Genomic DNA, 21,590 nt, shown 5'->3' with positions numbered 1-21,590 from the left:
AAAAGTTGAGCATAAATTATTTGAAAATTATCACATAAATTTAAAATACGACATTGTTCCTTATTTTTCCTTGTATGCTAGTTTGTTTCTTCCAAGGGATTGTGGGCACCCTTGGCTAGTCTCCTTAGTGCGGAGCTCAAGTGGTCAGTCAATGAACCTTCAAGGTCACCTAATCGGAGGGTTGGAGACTCAGTGCCTGGATCTCCAGGTCCCTGGTCTCCACCTTTTATCTGTTTTGTAGTATAGGCTCCAAAGGAAGGATTCCTTTTTCTAAACAAAGTTTGAAGAGGTTGGATTAGACTGTAGTCATTTTACAGAGTAGATAACTGAGGCCCAGAGAGGGGAGTTTCGCCTGAGGTCACACGGGACCTAGAAGCAGAGCGTGGACTAGACCCAGGCTGTAGGTTCTGTGCTTGATCCAAGCTGCCTATGAGAAGGATGTGCAGGAACTAACCCAGGGCCCTGGGAGCCCCAGCTCCACCAGAAGGGAAGGAAGAAGAGTCGGGGGGATGCAAGGAGGAGGCAACTCACATGGCTGTGGGCAGGTCACTGCGGGCGTCCAGCAGAAGGTCAGGGACACATTGCTCGTCCTCATTGCAGCCGTTCCAGAAGGGCACCTGGGCCAGGGAGAGCCAACGGTGGGCAGCTGGATAGGGAACCCACAGCCTGGAATCCCCATCTTTGCGGCGGGCCAGCCCTCACCCCCACAGCACACCAGCTCCTGTCTCTACTGCACTAGACCGGGGCTTCATCTCTTCTTCCCTGTTCACAGACAGCACACTGCTGTTTCCCATGCTTTTGCATAGACACTCCCTTCTTTAAAACATGACTCACAACTCAACTCCTCCTGGGTCCCTCCTCCTCCGTCCTTAACTGAGCTGGTCCCACAAAATACCCACTTACCCAGCAGAGCAGTTCTAGTGAACATGTATTGATTATCTACTATGTGGAGGGCAAGGTCTTTGGTGCTGGGACTATAGGACGAGGAAGACACAGCTCCTGCTCTCAGCTCATGGAGAAGATTGGTGTGTGAACAAATAATTACAGTGTGAAATGTGCAAAAAAAATTAGAAGTCTGTATGATGAATAAAACAGGCAGAAAGAGGAATCAGTTATTTTGGCCTGCAGATGGTCAGAGACGGCTTTGCAGAACAGTAGGTCAGAATTCTGAAGGGTGACCAAGTTAGCTGGATGGGCCAGAGGGGGAGGGGAGTCCGGGAGGAAGAGCAAGCCTGTGCAGAGGTCCTAAGGCGTGAAGTAGCATGGCACGTCGGGGAAATGGCAGGGAGTTCAGTGTTGCTGTAGGCAGAGCAGTCCTGAGCTCGGGGTAGAGGAGATGGAGAGGTGGGCAGACGCCAATCCTTAAGGGCCTTGGGGTTGTGCCTTGCAATGGATAGGAACCACTGACTGCTTTTGGCAGGGAGGGTCCTAACAGACCTGTGTGTTGAAGGCTCCCTCTGGCTGCCATGGAGGGATAAACTTGAGGAGTCAAGACTAGAGGCAGGCACACTGCAATAGCAGCCAGGGAAGAGGACAGCAGAGTTTTACGAAGGCACACAAAGCGAGGCCATTCCATGAAGGGACATAGTTCAAGACACTTTCGTAGTTCTCAGGGGCTTCACTGTATTCTAGCACCCCTGTCATCTTGGTAATTTTAAATCTCCTATAAGATACCTCCCACTCCTGCAGAGTATACTGTGAGAAGTGTGAAAACTACATAATAACCTTCGGGAAAATTTCTCTCCAGTTCATTAAAAGGAATAATTTAATGTGATAAGCAACTGTTCCACTCAATATGGAATGGCTCCTTTCCCTAAGAGGTGAGACATTACAGTACTAGAACAGTGCTGGGCATTTCGCAAATGCTAAATGAGAATTTGGAGAAGAATGATGGCAAGAATGTTTCTAATTTGCTGGGGGCTAGAAATCCAGATGAACAAGGTTTCTAGAAATTTAGCTGCTATTCAAAACCCTCAAGAATATGCCCCAAACTGTCTTTTTCAGCTCTATTTCTCACCTTTTCTTTACACACCCCTTCACCTTACTTTTTCCCACTTCTGTACCTTGGTTATACTATCAGCTTTCCTGGAGTAAAATCCCATCCTCCCCATTTCTGCATATCTGAATCCTGTCTATCTTTTAGGGTCCAGTCGAAAGCCACCTCCTCCAGGAAGTCCCCCTGCCCTATCATCTGATTGCTTGACTACACTTCCTCTCAGTTCTTCAACCTGGCCTATGACCCTTGTTACCACCTTGCATGGAGATCAAGTGTCAGAGCTGTGAGTACCCCCTTCACGTTAATCCGAGTCATGGGCTTCCACATGCTGGTAGAATGACTGACACGTACACACTCATTCATTCGTGACTTTGTAATTACGGTGATGGGGAAAAATATCAGTGGCTTAGTGCACACAGCATTTCCCCTCTCCTGTCTCCCTCACGCGGATCCAGCTGTGCCAGTCCGTTCCTCTCCCTCCCTTGGACTGCATTTTAAGGCAGCCTCTCTTATGCATTTGTGACACAGAATCAGGAGGAAAGGGTAAAGGTGTAAAGTTCAAGGGTTGGACAGCAGATTGTGGAAAGTTTGGGAATGGGGATGCTGGGCAGGGAGGGAAGGGAGCGGGGAGCGGAGTCAGTAGGGGCGAATGGGAACAGAGAGGGGATTTTCAGAAGCATTGCTGTTGAAGTCCTTTTACGTTGGAGAAATACAAGTAAGAACAAGTAAGAGTAATTCTGAAATTGTGGTTTGCTGGCTGAATTCTGTATAATGATTCTCAGAGACATTCTCAGTGACCAGACCTCACAGGTAATGGTGTTAACAGCACTGTGGTATATTTCAGAGTTGTTTCCTAAATCCTCAGGGTTCAGGTATGAGATATTCCATTTTTACAAATGTCCCTGCTCTCCCAGCACGGCTCTGACAGAATTGATAACTGGGATGTATATGGAGTGGCTGATGCAGGGAGCATCTGAGTGTCAGATTCCAGAAAATTCTGACGTTCCTGGAGCAGGGATTAGAAAATGTGGTGGCAGATGGGGCCAGAGCCAAGGATGAGGCTAACAGCCCCTACTTTTGGAATACTTAGGAACGGGTGGGAGGGTTGTCTGCTCATCAGTCATTCCCGTGTCTTCATCTGTAAATGAGGGAGGTGGGAGATTGGGACCCAAAACCCCATCAGGTTCTGTGACCCACTCAGTGCTCACCCTGTGCTGGGGATATGGGGGACCCTTAAACAGAAGAAGGCCTCGTCCTTACCCTCCAGAAATTGTTCAGTACAGGCCACAGGGAGAAGGGAATGAGCCACGTTGCAGGTTTACCGGGTAGTAGATGGGAAGGTGTGCTAAGGGAAGAATGCCTTTGCACCTGTCACACTCAGCTCTGGGCTTCTAGGAGGAGGTAAGGGTGGGCGTGGGTAGGGTATGCACCAGACTTGTGCCCTGTGTGCCAGGACGTACCGAGACTCTGAGGCTAGTGGGCCAGCCATCGTCCAGCATAGGGCCATGGTCAGGGTCCTCCAGGGAATACTCAACTGAGAATGTCACTGGCTTCACGTAGTCAGCGGTGTCCTGGGAGGGAGGAGATGAGAATGGGCTCAGTGCCGAGGGGGTATCTGTTTCTGGGCTAGGACCACTGAGAGAGGACTTCACTTCCCTAAGCTGGGAGGGCAGTGTCCTGTCGGTCCACGGTATGAGTCCCAGTTAGAGGAGCTGTCATGGGCTGAAGGACGTTTCCAGTGGGGACCGCAGCTGAAGCGTGTGCCTCCAGGAAGGCACCCTGGGCTCTGCTGTGGCCTGGTTGAGCTGTGGCCTGGGTGCCTGGAGTTTCTGGATGAGGTGAACTTCTCATCCTCTTCTTTATGCAGAAAATGGGGCACCAGGCTCCCACTGATTTCCCTTCTCTGCCAGGCTGGTTTATCTCTGTCCCTCCTCCCAGCTTGTCCACACCACGGGCCTGCTTTACTTGGTCTTTATTTTTAGTGGATGCCTGCTTATCCCCTCCTTTCCATCCATGGTCCCTGCCAGCTGGTCCTGTTCTCTCCGCTAGACCCCACCAAGGCCCTGCGTGCTCACATTTCATCCCCTGCTAAAGAAACAGTGGGCACATGAAAGCTGGGGAAGAAGGGATTTTGGAGGATGGTATAATGAGGTGGTAGGTAGTGTGTCCCAGTGGCCTTTTCTCTGGGGCCTGAGTCTGGGGTGGCCATGGTCTAGGACACTGCCCGCTGCCTGGCTTCCTGGGGTCTGCTGGCACCAGTTGAGCTCTCTGCCTCTCCTATGGCAGCACCTCCTCCAGCTCTGTGTCCAATTCCTGTAGGAACTTGGGCCCTGCTGAGGGGATGCTGGGCAGCAGGCTTACCAGGACATGGAAGTTGATCTGCTCACAGTGTTCCTGGCTGGAGGAGAGTAGGGCAGCCCTGTTGGTGTATCGGTCTCCGCCCTCATCCAGGTGGGCCCGTGGTGTGTACCGCCTTTCGTCCATGGTGGCATTGTACATGATGCCTGGAGGAAGCAGAGGGCAAGACTATGAAGGTGGAGACATATTTCTATCCAAGACTGTTTGCCTCTGTTTTAAAATAGCCTCTGGAAAGTCGGCCTCCTCCCGGAAGCCCTCCAGGCTGACCAGAGAAGAGCTGCTCCTCTCCCCTTACCAGGGTGGGAAATGCCCATGCAGAGAGCAAGTGAAAGAAGAAAAGGAAGGAACTGAAGAGAAGAGAGAAGCAGAAGTAGGAGAAAGGAAGACAGGGCTGATAGCGAAGGGAAAGACAAAGAGGAAGAAATGGAGGGAAAAGTAAATGTGGTAGAAGAGGAGAGGAGACAGGATGAAGGGTGGGGGAGGAGGTCAGGGCGATGTGATGCCCGTTGGAACCCCTCCTGGAGTCAACACATGTCTTTCTTCCCATTCCCCTTCCTAGCTCTCACCCTTGGCGCTGGGATCCCATCATGTCTGGGTCAGAGCCTCTGCAGGAAGCCAGCTCCCACCAGCTTCTCACCAGCTCCTTAAACTTAAGACTGTGCTGGGGTTGAAGGCCAGCAGCCTTCTCCCCTCCAACTAGACTGATCTTTTGCTAATTCCAGGAAAAGTTCAGTCCCTTCTCCTGTATCCCAGCCAACCCTCTGGGTAGAGCAGGTTCTTGCATCTTTCGCCTTTCATAGATAGAAGTCGAAAGAAGGGCACAGCCACCCAGGCCTGCCTTTGTTCTCATTTTCTCCCTAGACACCCGTTTCCTCTTTGTCTGGTTGGCTCTGCTCCTTGGCTGAGAAACTCTCTGTGGTCCCCATTTCCTGCATGGGACCATCCTGGTCCCGAATCTGCAGCTATCACTTTCTGGGGTTGCCTGAACCCAGAGCTGCCATAAGCCGGTATCTGACCCCAGTCTTGGCTGGAGGTGATGGATTCTCAGAAGGAAATGGCCCTGCTGCAGACTCACACCCACTCTGAGCAGTGACCACTGCTAGTGGGGTCTTAATATACCTGAGCCCCTGGTTCCCAGCTCCCCCTCCCGGGTCTGACTCTTCCTTTGCATCCAGGTTGACATCATGGTTTCCAAACCCCAGTTTGTTCCACTGCTTGCAGTTCCCTGTTCTGGTCTAAACTCTGCATCCCAACCATTTCCTTCTTCCTCAGGTTTTCCCTCGTTGGTCTCCACTCCTCACTGCCATCTTGCCCTGCGGTGATATCCCCAATCTGTTGCTCAGAATTAGAGTAGCGAATGGGCATCTAGCAGTCATCAAATGAGGCTCTAGGTGTGACCTGGCACTTAAAACCCACTTCCTCAAAAGCCCAGGTTTTGAAACAGAACAATTCCAAAGTCTGTAGGGGAGACTGGAGCTGGAAGAGGTAGGGGCCTTGTTTACCAACTGTTGTTGTTTGGAAATGGGGTGCCAGGAAGACGGGTGTGAAGCAGAGGAAGGCGGCCAGGCAGGTGGCATCTCTGCCGCTCCGTTTGCAATCTCTGTGAAAGATGTTGATCTTGGACGGCTCAAAGTGGAGGCTGGCATTGATCTGAACCACAGGGCGGGACCTGGAGGAGAAGGGCAGGTAGCTGGGGTGGGGCAGGGTGCAAGGTGGCCCTGCTGCGACCTAGGGGAAAGGTGGAGAACCAGATGGGAATGGAATCTGCAAAACCACTACTGGAGGGTGAGGTAGGGTGCAGGGGTGGGGGTGGGGCAGAGAAAGGCTCCGGATATCAAAGCTTTGGGCAAAAAAGTGCACAGGTGATGAGGGGCGGGCTCAGCCACCTCCTAGCTCTTCCAGGCAGCCCCTCATTGTTTTCCTCGATGCAGACCAGACTGACTTCCTTTTGCCTCCTCATCACTTTTAGATCAGTGGTTCCCAACCCCCATGTACATTAGAATAATCTGGAGAGCTTAAAAAATTCTGGTGCCCAAGTTGCACTCCTGGTCAAATTAAATCAGAATCAGCAGCAACATGTCTGAAAGCAGTGCTTCTCAGATTTTCATATGTCTGCATCTCTCCTGGGGACCCATGAAAACACAGATCCTGATCTGATAGGTCTGCACAGATGCTACATTTCTAGCAAGCTCTAGAATGATACTGATGCCATTGGTCCCTTGACCACACTTTGAAGAGCTCAGGCATTACAGCTCCCCAGGTGACTCCAATGTGCAGCCACAGTGGGGAACCAGCCCTGTCCCAGAGACTCCCCACCCATTCACCCACACGGCTCATCCAGGCGGCCAGGGAAATGCACTTACTCTTCTATTGGTCTAAGTCAAACATAGGTAGGGAACGAAATGTATTGCCTTTCCAAACCATGCATTTATATAAAAATAAATAAGTGTAGTGTGATTCAGATGCTTCAGACTTTCAGCGTAATCATCTGTGCTAATACCCTGCTCTTCTTAACATAAGTGTGTTCTGCCTCCTTTGTGCTGTGAAGTGAAAAAGATGGATTTGAGTCTCGGCTCTGTTGGTTCCTTATGAGACTTTAGGCAGGTCACATGATCTCTCCTAAGCGGAACTGTGAGAATCATAGCAGGTAAGTGAGATAGTGTGGACTGCTGTGTAAATGTAACAGCTCACATCAGTGGTTCTCAAACTTGGTGCCCATTGTAAAGAAATACCTAGGAGTTTTTAAAAACTACTGCTGCCTGGCCTCTCCCCCAGAAATTCTGCTTTGAGTGGTCTGGGCAAAGCCTGAGCTGTGAGAGTTTTACAAATTCCCCAGGTGATCTTAATGGGCAGTCACATGTGAGATCCATGGGGTTGGACCGTAAAGTCTCCCCAGAGGGCTTGAGCCCACAAGCTCATTACTACTCAGGCAGCACTTTGGTGTAGACCTCAGAAGCTAGAGGTTGATTCAGTCCTTTCTGCGAGACGGATGCTCTTGGTATGTGTGTTCTCGTGTGTCTGTATCTTGTTTCTTGTAAAGGACTTAGTTTATGTGTCACCCTAAGGACTGGCTAGGCCACGTCCACCCCCTCCCTGGGTCTTGGTCACCTGTCTTGCTTTCTGGCTGGAACCAACACAGCAAATACCTTTACCACCCAAGCTGTTGCTGCCGCCACGACCAAAGACCTAAGAGCCCCCACATGCAGAGCACATCTTCAAAGAGAGCCAGGCCTGTATTCCTAGAGACCCTTCCCCACAGTGTTGCCTGGAGTGCCAGGGATACCACCTGGGGTGGGGCAGCTGAAGCTTTGGCCGTGGCAAACAGGGGACATGAGGAGCCCGCAGACACTCTGCTACCCCTTCCTCCCCTTGATGGGCTGTTTTGGGAAGCAGAGGTTCTATTCCCCCTCTGCAGAGACTGAGCAAGAAGCTGCACTCATGAGACCGGCTAGTTCAGCAATGCACCTCTTGTATCTTCTTTCCTTTCTTGCTTTAGTTTCCTTTGGCCCTCACTTCTGCTTCTGGGATTGCAGGCCCCGCCCCCTTCTCCCCAAAAGCATTAACGTATAAGCTGTTTTCTAGAAAACCTGGACTAAGGAATTTCCCAGTGGGATCGTAATATTCTTGAGGCCCAAGAGCATATCCCCTCTTCCTTTGTTCTCCCTGTGAAGTCACACGATAGCTCTGTTTAATGCCTTTTATAAGTTGTACGAAAAAAATGTGATTGCGTTTATATAACATTATATGCAAGTGGAAAAATGTTGGAAAGAAATATGCCAAAATGTGAATAGTGGTAATGTTAAGGTGATGAAACGCTAACCTTTTTATTTTACAAATTTTCTTTAAGTTCTTCTGTTTAGGATGAAATCTCATCAACATATATGAAAGAGTTCTTATTAAAAAAAATCTTTTTGGCTCAAAAAGTAGCCAACATGTGACATGGTAAAATATATAGACTTTCAGAAAGCTTTTGTCTGTTTATAAGCTGAAGACCACTGCTAAGGAGAGACCTTTAGCAAGTATCTGATGGGTTGGTACAGAAACGAGGCCCTGGAAAAGGGAATGAGAACACAGAAGGGTTTGGAGGAAAGAGATCTGCATGTTACATAAACATTCTTTCACTCTAGGGGAGAAGTGTGGTCCTCCCAGCAGATAAGAATATGCTCAGCCTGCCCCTTTAAATAGCTTGACAAGCTGAAGTTGAAGAAATGCCTGAGTCGCCAGAACTTTTAGGGCAAATTGTGAGGGGCTTTTTGACACTAAATTGCTTGAAAACCTTAGAACGCCACTGAGAAGAGGGACTGCGACTTCAAAATAACTTATAGTCATTCCATAAGGAGAAGATTTGTAATCGCTGTGGGATAAGAACAGGGTGAGTTTGGCTGACAGTGATTAAAGACAAGGGACAAAGATCCTGAAGCATATCTTTTAAACCCTGTATCCATCATGACCCTCAGGAGAGCCCAAGAGTCAAGAAAAGCGGGAACTAACCACAAAATCACAGCATTGCCAAGGGCGCCCACTGCCAGGTCAACAAGTCCGTCCTCGTTGAGGTCCAGTTGCCCATGGATGCTGCAGCCAAAATACTGGAGGCCGGGAGCCAGCTCTGAGGCAGTGATTCTCTAGGGAGTGGAAAGAAAAAGCTGGGACTGGGCACCGTTAGCACAGGGTGGAGCAGGGCCACCCGAGGGGGTAGAAATCATCAGGACGCTGCCCCAGCCCAAAGCAATCTCTTCTCCTGGTCTGTGCTGGCACCTGAGATTCCTACCATTAAGTCATTCTTTTGGACTAAAACACTGTGTCTTAAAGAGTTCTCCATTAAGTGTAAAAACATGCTACCTGGCAGGTAACTCATCAGTGTCTCTAACTGTGGTATATTAGATTATCTTACTATTAGGTTGGTGTAAAAGTAATTGTGGTTTAGAAGGATAAAAATAATTGCAAAAACCACAATTACTTTTGCACCAACCTAATAATAACATACACAAGCAAAACTGATGACCCTGAGGGTTTGGGACTGGGGATGGGTCACTTTTGAAGTGAGTAAGGTTTCCAGTGTGAAGCATTTCTAGAGAATAGTGAGCCCAGGTACGAGTTCTCCATTTGCGGCCAAGTGCATGAGAGCATGTGGAGGGGGTGAAGTTCAGGTCCCTGGGGTTTTGTTTTTGTTGCTGGGGAGATAAAGTTAAGCAGGGAGAGGGTGCCAAGGGGGTGATGTGGAAGGTCCTGAAGATAAATGCACCCATTTCCCAATTTTGACACAAGGTAAGTCAAGCTAGGACAGATCAGACTCCTTCCCCGGGTGAGGACACAGCAGACAACTCTGCATCCAATGGCCGAGCATGAGCTACTAGGTCTCCGTGTCCCAGCTCCATCCATTGACCAGGGGCAGCGCTACCTGCTTTGGTGTCTTTAGGAGGCGGCCTCGGAAGCCATGGAAGATGTAGATGACGCCTGCATGGTTGTCCTCCAAAGGGGCTCCCACCACCACGTCGTTGTAGGAATCTTGATTGAGGTCCTGCACTGAGGCGATGGAGGCCCCGAATCGGGCATTCTGGTAACTGTGGGAATCCTTCAGTGTCCCGTTATAAACAAACCTATTCTGTAAAACCAGGGGCAGGAAGAGGCTCAGGGGGACTGGCAAGGGCCTTGGGGTCCCAATCTGCTCTGGCCTAGAGCACCTTCCCCAGCATTCCCACTCCAGTGACAGAGGAGGTTCCCATCCACCCTGGCCTGGTGCAGTAGGCGGGCGCTGGTCTCTCTGGTGACACAGTTCCCCACGTGGATACTAGAGTGAAGGCAGGAGGCAGTTGTCCCTGGGAGGCTGCCAGCCCCCACGCAGCAGTACCTGTCTCAGGTTGTAGACGTACACCCGGCCCCGCTCTCGGCCCTCACTGAAGTACATGGGTGCGCCCACCAGCAGGACATCGGTCACACCGTCACCATCAATGTCCACCGAGGTGATCTCACTCCCATAGTAAGAGCCTATCTGCGGCACAGAGACGGGGAGAGGGCAGTGGGGTGGGCTGCTAAGAGGCCTTGCCTCTCGGGTGCAGGGGAACCGAGGACAGGCTTTGGCTCAGAATTTTGGGTGAACAAACGAGAAGGGTCCTACCCATCTCATGCCCTCTCTTCCCTACCCCTGCCGTGGAGTGGACTCGCCTAGTCAGTCTGTCCTTCCTTCCCCTCTTTCCTCCTCCTGTTATCCACCCACACCTCAGCTCTTTGTTCTTTCCATTGTTTAATTTTATCGATTGCTATTTATTCTGTTTGTAATCAATACATTATCATGGCAAAAAACAAGCAATATAAAAAAAGAAGTCTAGAGAGGAAAATGAAAGTCACCCATAGTCCAAACATCTAGCTATAATTACCATGAACGTTTTAGGGTATTTTCTCTAGTCTGTTTTCTCTAGAGTGTATGCCTTGTTTGTGTGTGTGTATATGGCTTTATTTTTCCAATCTGGCATCATACTATGTATATATATAGTTTATCTTTTTAATAAAACAATGGATCATGAGAATTTTATTTTTTCCTACAACACAATCATTGGTGATTCCATAATATTTCAAATTATGCATGTGTCACATGTGTTTCATCAGTCCCCTATTGTTGGACAATTTGCTCGCTTCAATTTTTAAAGTCACAAGTAATTCTGGGATTAGCACCTTGTATGGCAAATTATGATTTCTTTTCAGCATTTGAGTACTCACTGTGTTCCTCTCCCACCCTGAGTGCTGTGCTCCCGACCTCAGTGAGGACACCATCCACCCAGTATCAGGGGGTCCACCCTGGCTCCACCCTCTACCTCTCTCACTTGCAAGTCTTCCAGCAAGTTCTGTTTGGTGCTTGCCAAACACGGCCCCAATCCACCTACTTCCCTCCTCTGCTGCTTCTTCCCTGGGTCAGACACCAACTAACGGGTCCCCTGCCTCCAGGCTAGCCCCTCTAATCCATCGCCCTGGGTGACCAAAGTGGCTGGAGCAGCTGATCACGCCACTCCCTTGCTTCTGGGAAAAAGCCCAAACTCTTCCGTGTGCCCTGCTGGCCCTGCCTCCCTCCCTCCCCAGCCTCTGCGCTCACCTTCCAGCTCCCACACCTCTTGCTGTCATGACCAGTGATTTCTCTTCCTCAGAAGCCCCTGCCCTGGTTGGGTTGCACATACTTTTCTCTTGTCTCCCCTCCTCCCTCCCCTTGAATGTCTACCATCCCTGAGGTCACTTGCTGTTAGAAGCATCCCTGCCCTGCCCCACTCCATCCCTCAGCGAGTGCCCTTCCTAAAGCTGCCCTAGCCCCATACTGCTCCCACCAGGATCTGCCCCCTCCACAGGAGCCTTGTGAGGCTGGGCACTGCACCTGCTGGGTTCCCTCCAGGCCTGGGCATCCTGCCTGGCACACAGCAGCTTCTCAGTAAGTGTTCATTGGACCAGTGGGTCACTTAGGAAAGGGAAGGAGCCCTTCCCACAGACCAAACCTGTGTGACACCCTTTTCAGCCGCATGCTAGTGTGTGTGAGCCTCACGCTCCTTAGGAGAGATTGTAGTCCTCATTTTACAGGGCAGGGACAGAAGCTCAGAGAACCTGAGTCACGTGTCCAAGGTTAGGCTTGTCACAGCCAAACTGGGCCTGTGACTCCCCCTACCCCAGCCACCTCCTGGCTTGGGTGCTTACAGAAGAAATCTATCCTCAAGCACGAACAGCTTTTAATTGAGGAGAAAGATAAAAATACAGAAGAGAGAAAAAGGAAATCATAAACACAGGGTGGGGGAGGGAAGAGCTGTGCCCACCTAAAGTGATGAAGAGGCAGACAGAGAGCAAATAAGGGGGGAGGGAGGGAGACATTTGTCTAAATATGTGGCCTCAGCTATGTGGGTCACCGTGATTTGGAATCCACTTAATTTAGCTGCCTTCAGCACTGCGGTTTCTCATTCGGATGTTGGAGGCGGAACCAGGCAGTAAAAATGTCATAAATTAATCAGCAAATTCTCTCTAGCTCTCAAGGTCTAGCCTTGAATTCCCCAAAGAGCTGGCCTTGGGTGGAGTGTGGGTGGGCAGAGTGGAGACTGGGTGATAGGGCAGTGCCCTTGAGACGGAAGAGGGATGGTGAAATGATGGCTTCCTGCAGCTGGAGGGGTTTAGGTTACACCCAGTGAGGAGCTTGTCCTCATGGGGACAGACCAAAGGCAGTAGACAAGGCAGGAGACAGAACTATCTCCAGGCCCTGGAGTGCTGAGGGGGAGCTGGGAATAAGAAGGACCTTGGCAGGGCCTAGCTCAGGCCCAGGGTGCCATGGATGCTGGATGCTGCCAGTCAGGAGGGGCTGAGGCCTGGGTTTGGGATTGTCAGGGATGACGAGGTAGCATAACGCAGAATGCCCACCAAGAGTTCTGGATTCTGAACCTGACCCAGCCACGAATCCATTCCATAACCTTGGAAAAGCTATGTTGCTTCTCCGGACCACGATTTTCCTTGGCTTAGGATCAGACCCTTGTTTTCTGATCTTTTTACCACCAATGAGTCTTATCATAGCTTTCCAGTTTGCATTCATGACTATCCACCAGGAGACTCTTAGCAGCAAGCACAGCCTGGTTGCTCACCACATCCCAGGAGGGCAGTGGCATTGGTCAATGTACATTGTGAATTGTTACCATTCCAGGAAAAGGAAAGAAATTGGCATCTTCAGGAACCAAAGGGCCTCATGTGGGTGGATGCACAACTCTTCCCACTTCTGGCAGCATGAAGGTGGCTTGAGGAACATGCCTGCCCCTTGAGGGTCCCTAGGGACCCTGGCAGCCCAGGCTGGGAAGCCACAGCCTAGATGCTGCCTCTAGCTCAGAATTCTAGACACGACCAGACAGAAGCTGGCATTCAGGGGCAGAAGGTGGGTGAATGCACCAGAGACATCAGGTCCATGAAATGGAGAGAAGCGAATTCTCCAGCTTGTCTTTGCTGCAGCAGGGACCAGGGTCTGGCTCTCTGGGGATGGGACTGTCCAGCTCCAAGGCTGGTGTGAAGGAAGTAATGCCCCCCAACTAGGAAGGACATTTGTGGGTCTGGGGACAGTGCTACTGAGAGGGAAGAGATGTGCTCCAGAGACCCCTCCAGCCCAGCCTTTCCCTTTGTCCTGCCCCCTCTGCCGCCCTCCTCCCAGCCTCCCCCTTAGCTACCTGCTCGCCCCGCAGGGCCTGGTGGATGGTGAGACTCCGGTTGTTGTGCATGGTGAACAGGATGGCTTTGCCGGTGTGGTTGAACCGGGGGGCTCCCGCCACGTACACCCGCCCCTGCCTGGAGGACACCACCGATGTGACTGTGTACCCTGCCACAGGAGGAAAGAGGCTGGTCTTTGGCCCCACATCCTCTCAGGCCTCGCCAGGGCCTGAGGAACAGCTCAGTTGTGCCGGTTGCAGGCCGGGCAGACGTGGTGACGCAAAGCAGTCAGTCCCAGGCCTGTACCCCACCCCTGGCTGGAGGGCATAAAGGAAGCCAGGTGGGACCACTAGAAAGCATAGCTGACCTGGAATGTATACGTCCTCTCCTTCACCCATAGGAGGAAGGAGAAGGGCGGACCCTAACCACATTTCATTTTATATTGTCCCCACCAGTTGTCTTTCTTGGGGACCAATCAGTATGCTTTTCATTACCATAAACCCCTTCTAAGTGGTTTATGAAAACTAGTGTTGGCTGCGCAGGTGTAAGGATCTCAGGGATTCCTGCAGCTCCAAAGCTTTGCAGACTCAGAGGAGGGGGCCCCCAAGTTCTTCTCAGTCCACACATACGCCATGCAAAAGAGGAAGACATGGAAATCCAGGGGCTATTTGGAAAGGTGCCAATCTGTGTTCTCAGGATGGTGTTGCTCGGTCACTGTGACTCTTGAGTTGCCCACCCAGCAACTGGGAGGTGAACATGGAGCATCTTTGGGCAACTGTTTTGAAAGTGGGGCCCTGGCAGATGTGCACAGCCTGGAGTTCTGCTTTCTGCCAGACGAGCTTGGGTACTGGATCCCAGTGTTTAGATGGGTGTCAAACCTGTTGGCAGTTCCCGGGCTGTTTCTGGGGAATGGATATCTCTGTTTTCCGTGTGTGTGTGTGTGTGTGTGTGTGTGTGTGTGTGTGTGTGTGTGGGCGCGCGCGCCACTGTCACTTGGGTCCCATGGGTTGCTTCCAGAGTGGCGGGCTGCAGGATGCACAGATGAGCGGATTCAGTGGCCGGGGCCAGGGTGCAGTAGGGTTGCCTACTGTGGATCCAGACACATTTTTGACTCTTGGAGGTGAGTTCTGGGAAATGGGACTGGCCAGGTCAGTAAAGGCCTGGACACCGCATGGGGGTGGCTAACGTGCTTGTGTATTTAGCACAACCATAAATATGTGAGGTTAGGTTTCGATTAGCCTTCCGGTGTGGAGCAGAGATTTCTTTTGAGCTGAGCCCTCAGTGATACTACTGGAAGCGTTCTCAATAGGCTCTGAGCTTTCGGGCTTTCTCAGAAGGAGGGACGTTAGTGGTAGGAGATGCCTGGGAGCCAAATGCCCTGGGGCCATGTATGAGCTGACTCTCAAAGCTCTAAGCAGCACTGAGAACTTCCTGCTGTGGCGGTCTGTTGGCTGTGGCTTCAGCTCCCATGTGGCTCTTTGATCTGCAGGCAGGGCCACCCTGAAAGCTGGACCAGCCTCCCTGAAGGCCTGACAAGAGGACCCTTGGCCAGAGCCATACAGCTCCCTCAGTGTGGAGGCAGACAGCCTAGTCTCCCAGTCTTCTTCCCCAAACCCTTCTCTTCCTTGGGGCACATAGGGAGGAATCTTCCAGAGATCCCAGACACTGCCCTCACTGAATGAGCCCCAGAGGGAGGAGGAGGAGGAGAGGCACTCCCTTGGGACCTCCACCCAAGGTGGTGACTGTGGTTAAAGCCAGACTGTTGGGTCTTATGAGGGTCCTTCAGCCTGGCTGTACCCATCAGGGTCTTCTGGGAGGAGGGGGAGTGTCTAGAAGCATCCACTGGAGCACATTGCAGGTATGGGTGCATGGCTTGTCACTTATGCTACCCACGTACTGAGAGCCTATCACACGCCGGCAGGGGCGTGGTGGACTCCAGGCTGAAGAAGTGATGGCCCTCACCTGTGTCTGAATCAGCACAGAACGCTCACAGACAGTCCCCTTGCATCGCGTGTGGGTGGATTCTGGCTCTCCTGAGGCCCCTCCTTGCCCACCTCCCATCAGCCGCCCTGGCTTGGCTCTCACCCAGGTAGGCGCCGTGGTTCTTGAGTTCCTCAGGGAATTCCTTCAGGTAGGACTCTCGGAGAGGAATGAGTTTCCCACCAGCGGTCTCCTTTAGCACAGCTCCATTCCAGTCATAGGCGCCAACAGCTCCCAGCAGAATCCCGTCCTGACATTGGAGAGGGGACACACATCAGCTTGTACCCCACCAGGTGCCTCTCCCCGGAAGCCACACCAGCTCCTGCACCATGAAGCATCTGCCAGTCACTCTGGGTACCTTGTCCTGAATTCATTATTTGACAGCCTAACTTCTAGCCAGGATTCTTGGCTTTTAAATGAGCCAAGGACCTTCTTGCCCCTACTCATCCTTAGCACAGAATGGGTCAAGCTGATCCCAAGGATAGGATCTTAGGAAAGAAGTAATATTCTAGAAAGGAACTCCAGATCCAGGACCAAACCTTCATTCCCCTTTGGGCTTCAGAACCCCTCTAGGAAATCTCTTGTCATTACTTCTCCCTTCTGACACTTCTTTAAGCTATGCCCCTGCACGTGGCCTCCTTCCACATTCCTTGGCAGTGTCTGAGTTGCTTCCCTGTGTATAAATCCTACTTCTTCATTTTTTTCAGTAAAAACTCACTGAGTATCTACTTTGTGCCAGACACCTGTTTGGTGCTAGGGGTATTATCCCTGCCCTCAAGGAGCTCAAAGATCCTAAACAAATATGCAAATATGTATAATAATTGCAAACTGATAAATGTGATGAAGGATGTGATAAATGCCACTGTGAAGTTTAATTTAGATTGAGATGCGGGTCAGGAAAAGCATTTTTGAATAAGTGATACTTCTAGACACTTGAAGGGGATGGCGACAACTTGTACAAAGGCCCTGAGGCTGGAGAGAGTTTAGAGCCTTTGGTTTCAAGGACGTGAACACTGTTTGATGGCTCTGGAGTGAGACGGGGCAGAGCGGCTCAAGATGAGTCTGGACAGATGAGCCAGGGCTGCATCCATGACAACTAACCCCCGAGGGCAGAGCTGTAGGGTAAGTGGATGCTGCGATTCTTGGGCAGGAAGACAGGAAGCTCTGGCTCCCAGGGAGGAAGTGTTACCGACTCCAGGGTCGTTTCTCGAAGTCTGGGTCCATTCACTCTCTGGCTGCCCCCGTATCCTACCCACCACCACTGCACCTCCTTAAACAATCCATGTAACTAGTGGGTACAGGAAGACAAACAGCAAGTACTTAGAAGGGAAAGAGAAGTGAGTACGGACAATGACGGATGAGGAGGGAGGTGGAAGCAGTAACCCCCGCCTGGGTTACTTTGGTTATTACAAGCTGAAGTGTGGGGCAGCGGATTATATCCCAGCTTTGGGCTGTTAAAGCACTAGCTGGTGATGTCACCTCTCTCTCCCACTGAGCATTCCTAAACTCAGCTGATTATCTGGATTTGTGATTCTCCCACCAGTCGGGGCCCAAGGCACTCAATCTCCCCTCGCCCCCAAAGCAATGGTTCTGATAGAAAACTATGATTCTGGCCTTGGGACAATCAGAGCGAGCTAAACACACAGACAGGGTCATTGTGCTAGTGTCCTTGGTGGCAGTGGAGAGGGCAAGATTGTAAGCCTTAAGCCAAGCTTCATTTTTTAATTTCCAACATGTCATTTTAGAGAGTAAAGTTGATCTTACCAAATGGTTAAAAATCCTAATGTTCTAGAGGTAGAACTGACTGTTCAGGTAGTGTTTTCACGACTGTAAATAAGTTGCTCTTGGGAGAGCCTGATGTGCTTGGTTGTGTTCAACATCGTGCTTTCTGATTAGCTTTCTTCCCTCTGCTCTGGTTGAGCCTCAGCCTGCGAGAGTCAGACAACCTGCCGGGGCCAGGATGGGGACCAGAGCCTCAAGGACTCTCTGCCCACAAAGTCACCACTAACGTTCTCGAACACGGGGTGTGCTCCATTCTTTGCAGAACACTTTCTCATCCAGTCACCCATTTGCCTGAGGCCAGCTCATTTTCTGTACTTGACCAATGAACACCCAAGGTTCAGAGAGGGAAAGGGACTTGCCCGAGGTCACGCAGCAAGTCAGAGGCAGGGCTGGGACTTCGAACAGGGAGATGTGTTGAGAGGAGAAAATACCCATTTGCTTCCCAGAGCCTCTGAATTTCACTTTTGACTTTCCGTCAGAGACTCTTCCTGGGAGGAGTGCAAGGTTTGGGCTTCACCGCTCTCTCTTCCTTTCCTCCCTCTGCCTGCTAAGTTCACGTTCGCAAACTCAGACCAGGCTTTTTCTTTTAACGGAGAGGCCTTTGAAGATGGGTTTTTGGCTTTGCAGATGACTGGAAGCCTCTGTGATGTATGAGAAGGGCTGGCTCAACCCAGGTGCCTGGGATGCTGCAGTGTCCCCATGCTGACTCAGCACGTGTGGGGCTGGGGAATTCCACTGGGGCTTCTGGATTTGGCAGCGTTGGGCTGGGTGATGGCTCACAGGCTGTCACCTTAGGCCATGTTACGCCGGGGTAGTTGTGCAGGCCTGTGATCCTGGTGGGAGGCCCTTTGCTGAGAGGGGTCTGTTGGGGGCCAGGGAGAGCCCCACTGAGGACAGGGTGCACCACGAGGAGACGGCTGGCTGAGAGAGCAAGCGAAGGCCACCAGAGCAAACTTCCCCATGTCACAATCTTTTCCCAGCTGGGGGAGCCCAGACGTTTTGAGTTTGGAAAACATCTGGAGGGGTGGGGCCCAAGTCTTGGCAGAGGAAGCCAGGCATGCAAGCACAGCTGGAGAACAAGCAGCAGGGCCTTCCAGGGAAGAGCCGAGTCCCAGGCTCCAGGCCTGCCACCAGCTCCCTGAGGTATGGCCTCTCCTGCCGGGCCCCCTGGGTTCCCTCCAGATACTACCAGGGTGTGCCTGGGGGGCCGTGCACACATGGGCCCTCGACAGAGCTGACCTTCCTGGTGCTCTGTGTGAGGACGCAGACTGGTGGCCAGCCCTCAGAAGGTCAGGCTGAGTCTGTGCTCTCCCTGAGGACAGCCTGTGCTGACACTCACCTGAGCATAGCAGCCACCATCAGATCCTGCCAGCTCAGCTCTTAGCGGCCCTCTGACCTGGCCTCTGCAGCACTCTTGCCTTCCCCACTGAGCTAAATGCTCTCTGGGCTTGTGACTATATCTCCCCGGGCCCTGTGTTCCAGCCCATCCACGTCCCGGCCAGGGTTGGGCCCCATCCCCATACTGGAAGCAATGTAGTCTAGGGCAGTGGTTCCCAACTGGGGGTTGTTTAGCTTCCCAGGCAATATTTGGCAATGCCTGGGAACAGTTTTTGTTGTCACAGCTCTGGGGCTGTGTGGGGGTTGCTATGGCATCTGGTGGGTGGAGACCAGGGATGCAGCTGAACACCTACTGTGCACAGGACGGCCCCACAGTAAAGAAGCATCCAGCCTGAATCATCAATAGGGCCAGGCTGAGAATCCCTGGCTTGGTGGTTAGAGCATGAGCTCTGGAGACAGACATTCCTGAGTTCCAGGTCCACCTCTAAAGCGTCTAGCTTTGTGACCTTGGGCAAGTTTCTCTCTCTCTGAGCCTCAGGTTCCTCAGTTGCTTTGTTGGGATAATTAGCATTTTTAATTCTTAGCAATGTGCTTAGCTACTGCTGAGGACTTGGTACACAGCAGTTCTTCTCATTCTGTAATTCACCCGTAAAGCACTTCCGGGAGGCAGTAGTCAAAGACTCAGATTTCACAGTCAGGTTGGTGCTACAGATGAGTCTTTACAGCCACTATTGAGAAGTGCCTGATGGAGGCAAGGACAACCTATTTTGGTGCTCACTGGAAGGGGTGACCAACTGAGGGAGGGGATGAGGGCATAGAGGAGTTAGGAAAGGATTTTAAGAAAACCTTACTTGATTTATTAGTAAGTCTCAAAATGTACACTTCAGTTCCAAGCCTCAAGATTCAATTCCTCAAATATATTTCAGACGTCTATCTACTCAAAGACAGGTTCCGAGAGGTTAAATAATTTGAGGTGACACAGCCAGGCAGTACTTTCCTACTGCCCGGCAGTAGTGGAATTAGAATGCCAGATGCCAGCATTCTTCTTGGTGCTGGAGAGGCAGGACTGCAGGGGCGGGTGGAGGTGGTCACAGGTGGTCCTGCGTGCTGGTGTGCAGGGAGGCCACTGAGAGGGCACTGAGTGGCATCCTCCTCCCCAGGCTCCCCCGTGGCTCCCTGGTACCTGTGTGAGGGGCAGGACTCTATTCCCAAGAGCCCCTTCTAAGGCAAATGTATCAGTAAGAGGGTGGATTAATTAGTTGGATTTAACTAGTCGGATGCTGGCTGGCATTAGAAAATTTGTTTTCAAAAAGCTCAAAGTGGAGCCTGAGGAAGGATGAGAACCAGGACGTTTAGATGGGGTTGGGCAGAAAAACCCCAGACACAGGCCCTCAACCTTTCTGCGGAGAGGAGCCCTTCAGTGTGTGGGCTGCTGGAAGCAAGGTTACTCTGCTCAGTTCCTGGGAATGAGTCCCAGGGGTGGGATGCTGGACACAGGGCACAGCCTGAGGACGTGGGGTTGGACTTAGGAGGACCCTAGTGACCCGGAAATGATTCCTGCCGTCAGGAGCCAACTTGCAAACGATCTGGAACAGCATGCTGGCAGATCTTGGCTACCACATCCTGGCCTCATGGAGGGGCCCACACGGGAGGGGCCCACGGATAGCCCTGACTGCCTGCCCTCCCTGGCAGGGGAAGAGTCCGCAGTTTAGGGCTGTGGGAGCTCGGGAGGGGTTCCCAGTCTCTAGGTCTCCACTTCTCATTTCACCAATATGGGTTAGTTTCTTTCGTTTTGGATTGAATCAGATATGCAAAACTAGTTCATATACAAAACTCTCAGGAAAGATTACAGCTTTCAGGCTTTAACAACGAAGAACCTTAGATAATAGCCAATAACCTTAGCTATCCAGTCCGCAATCCCAGGAGGGCCTGTGGCAAGGGTACAGGCTGAAGAGGGAGGAGGGTGTTCAATCATCACGTGTAGGTTACAGGAAAAATGAGCTCCTCGTGTCTTGGGTGGGTTACCAAGGTTTTTGTGTAGACAGATCCACCTTAATAAAACTGCTTTCTTCTGTCAACTTTTGGTGTGGGGGGAGATTTATGGACTGCAGTGTGGCTCAGTCAATGTGAAATTCCTCTGTTGAGCTTCTGTGTAGGAGAAGCTCCCCAGCGGTTCCGTCTATCACCAAAGGGCATCAATTATTTACGGCCCTCTTCTGTCTCTACACCTTCCCCTGTGGCTCATTGGGATTATAGACTCTTAGAGCCTATGCCCCCTTGAGGTATGGGTCCCTTCTGCAAGCTTTCTGATAGCTTGTGGATTACTCAGTTTGACAACCTCAGTAGACAGCCAGCATTAATAGAAGCCATTCCAGCTATTAGTGACCTTTGCATGCATTTCCAAATGCTAATGGAACCATTGGCTTAAAAGTCTGTTTTAGAATTTGACCAAGGATCAAATGTAATTAGATCAAATGGTCTTCTTGATGGTAATTTCCAGAATATTCTCTTTCTCCTTTTTGCAAATCAAGACTAGAGTTTCCTGGGTTGGCTCCAGCTCTCTCAGTTTCCCCAGGGGCTCTGACCTTCAGCCATCAGCATGGGATGCAATTTCTGTGGCCTGGAGCCTTGGGCTTTTGGGTGGCCACATGATATCTTAGGGTCTCTTTTCCTACCCTGGGCTGTGGTCCCTCCTTCCTCTTGCTGCTTTATCCTTCCTAACTCAAAGGATGGTTTCCTTGCTGGACAGATGGTAGCAAAGCAGGTGATAAGCCTCTGGGCCTTTTCTCTGTCATTTGAGAACATTCTACTGGGTCCCTCCCCCAGGACTAGAGAGACCATTCCTCGGACATAACTAAACAGGCCGGGGGTAGCTGAAGGCTCCTTTAGCACATTTATAGGAAGTAGTTGTTTGAGGCTGTCGGTGGAGCACTGCTGGGTGAGATGGAGCCTGGGGCTTATCCACGAGATGGACTCACTTGGACTCAGG

General features: G+C 51.2%; 1 protein-coding gene across 2 annotated transcripts in view; it reads right to left on the bottom strand.

Annotated features, from left to right (window-relative positions):
* ITGA11 (integrin subunit alpha 11) overlaps positions 1 to 21,590 on the bottom strand; it is a 122,720-nt gene that overhangs the window by 17,818 nt on the left and 83,312 nt on the right. For both annotated transcript variants that reach the window (XM_019725629.2, XM_074327510.1), the window contains exons 11-19: positions 15,587 to 15,731; positions 13,522 to 13,670; positions 10,203 to 10,343; positions 9,753 to 9,956; positions 8,846 to 8,976; positions 5,857 to 6,023; positions 4,358 to 4,500; positions 3,457 to 3,567; positions 532 to 617 (exon numbers count right to left, since the gene is read on the bottom strand). In XM_019725629.2, the coding sequence (XP_019581188.2) occupies positions 532 to 617; positions 3,457 to 3,567; positions 4,358 to 4,500; positions 5,857 to 6,023; positions 8,846 to 8,976; positions 9,753 to 9,956; positions 10,203 to 10,343; positions 13,522 to 13,670; positions 15,587 to 15,731 (1,277 nt within the window). The remainder of the gene's footprint in view (positions 1 to 531; positions 618 to 3,456; positions 3,568 to 4,357; positions 4,501 to 5,856; positions 6,024 to 8,845; positions 8,977 to 9,752; positions 9,957 to 10,202; positions 10,344 to 13,521; positions 13,671 to 15,586; positions 15,732 to 21,590) is intronic.

Source organism: Rhinolophus sinicus, linkage group LG03 (genome assembly GCF_036562045.2).
Source record: "Rhinolophus sinicus isolate RSC01 linkage group LG03, ASM3656204v1, whole genome shotgun sequence".
Taxonomy (NCBI): Eukaryota; Metazoa; Chordata; class Mammalia; order Chiroptera; family Rhinolophidae; genus Rhinolophus; species Rhinolophus sinicus.
The sequence above is the reverse complement of the archived record's forward strand: the minus strand, read 5'-3'. Positions and strand labels throughout refer to the sequence as shown.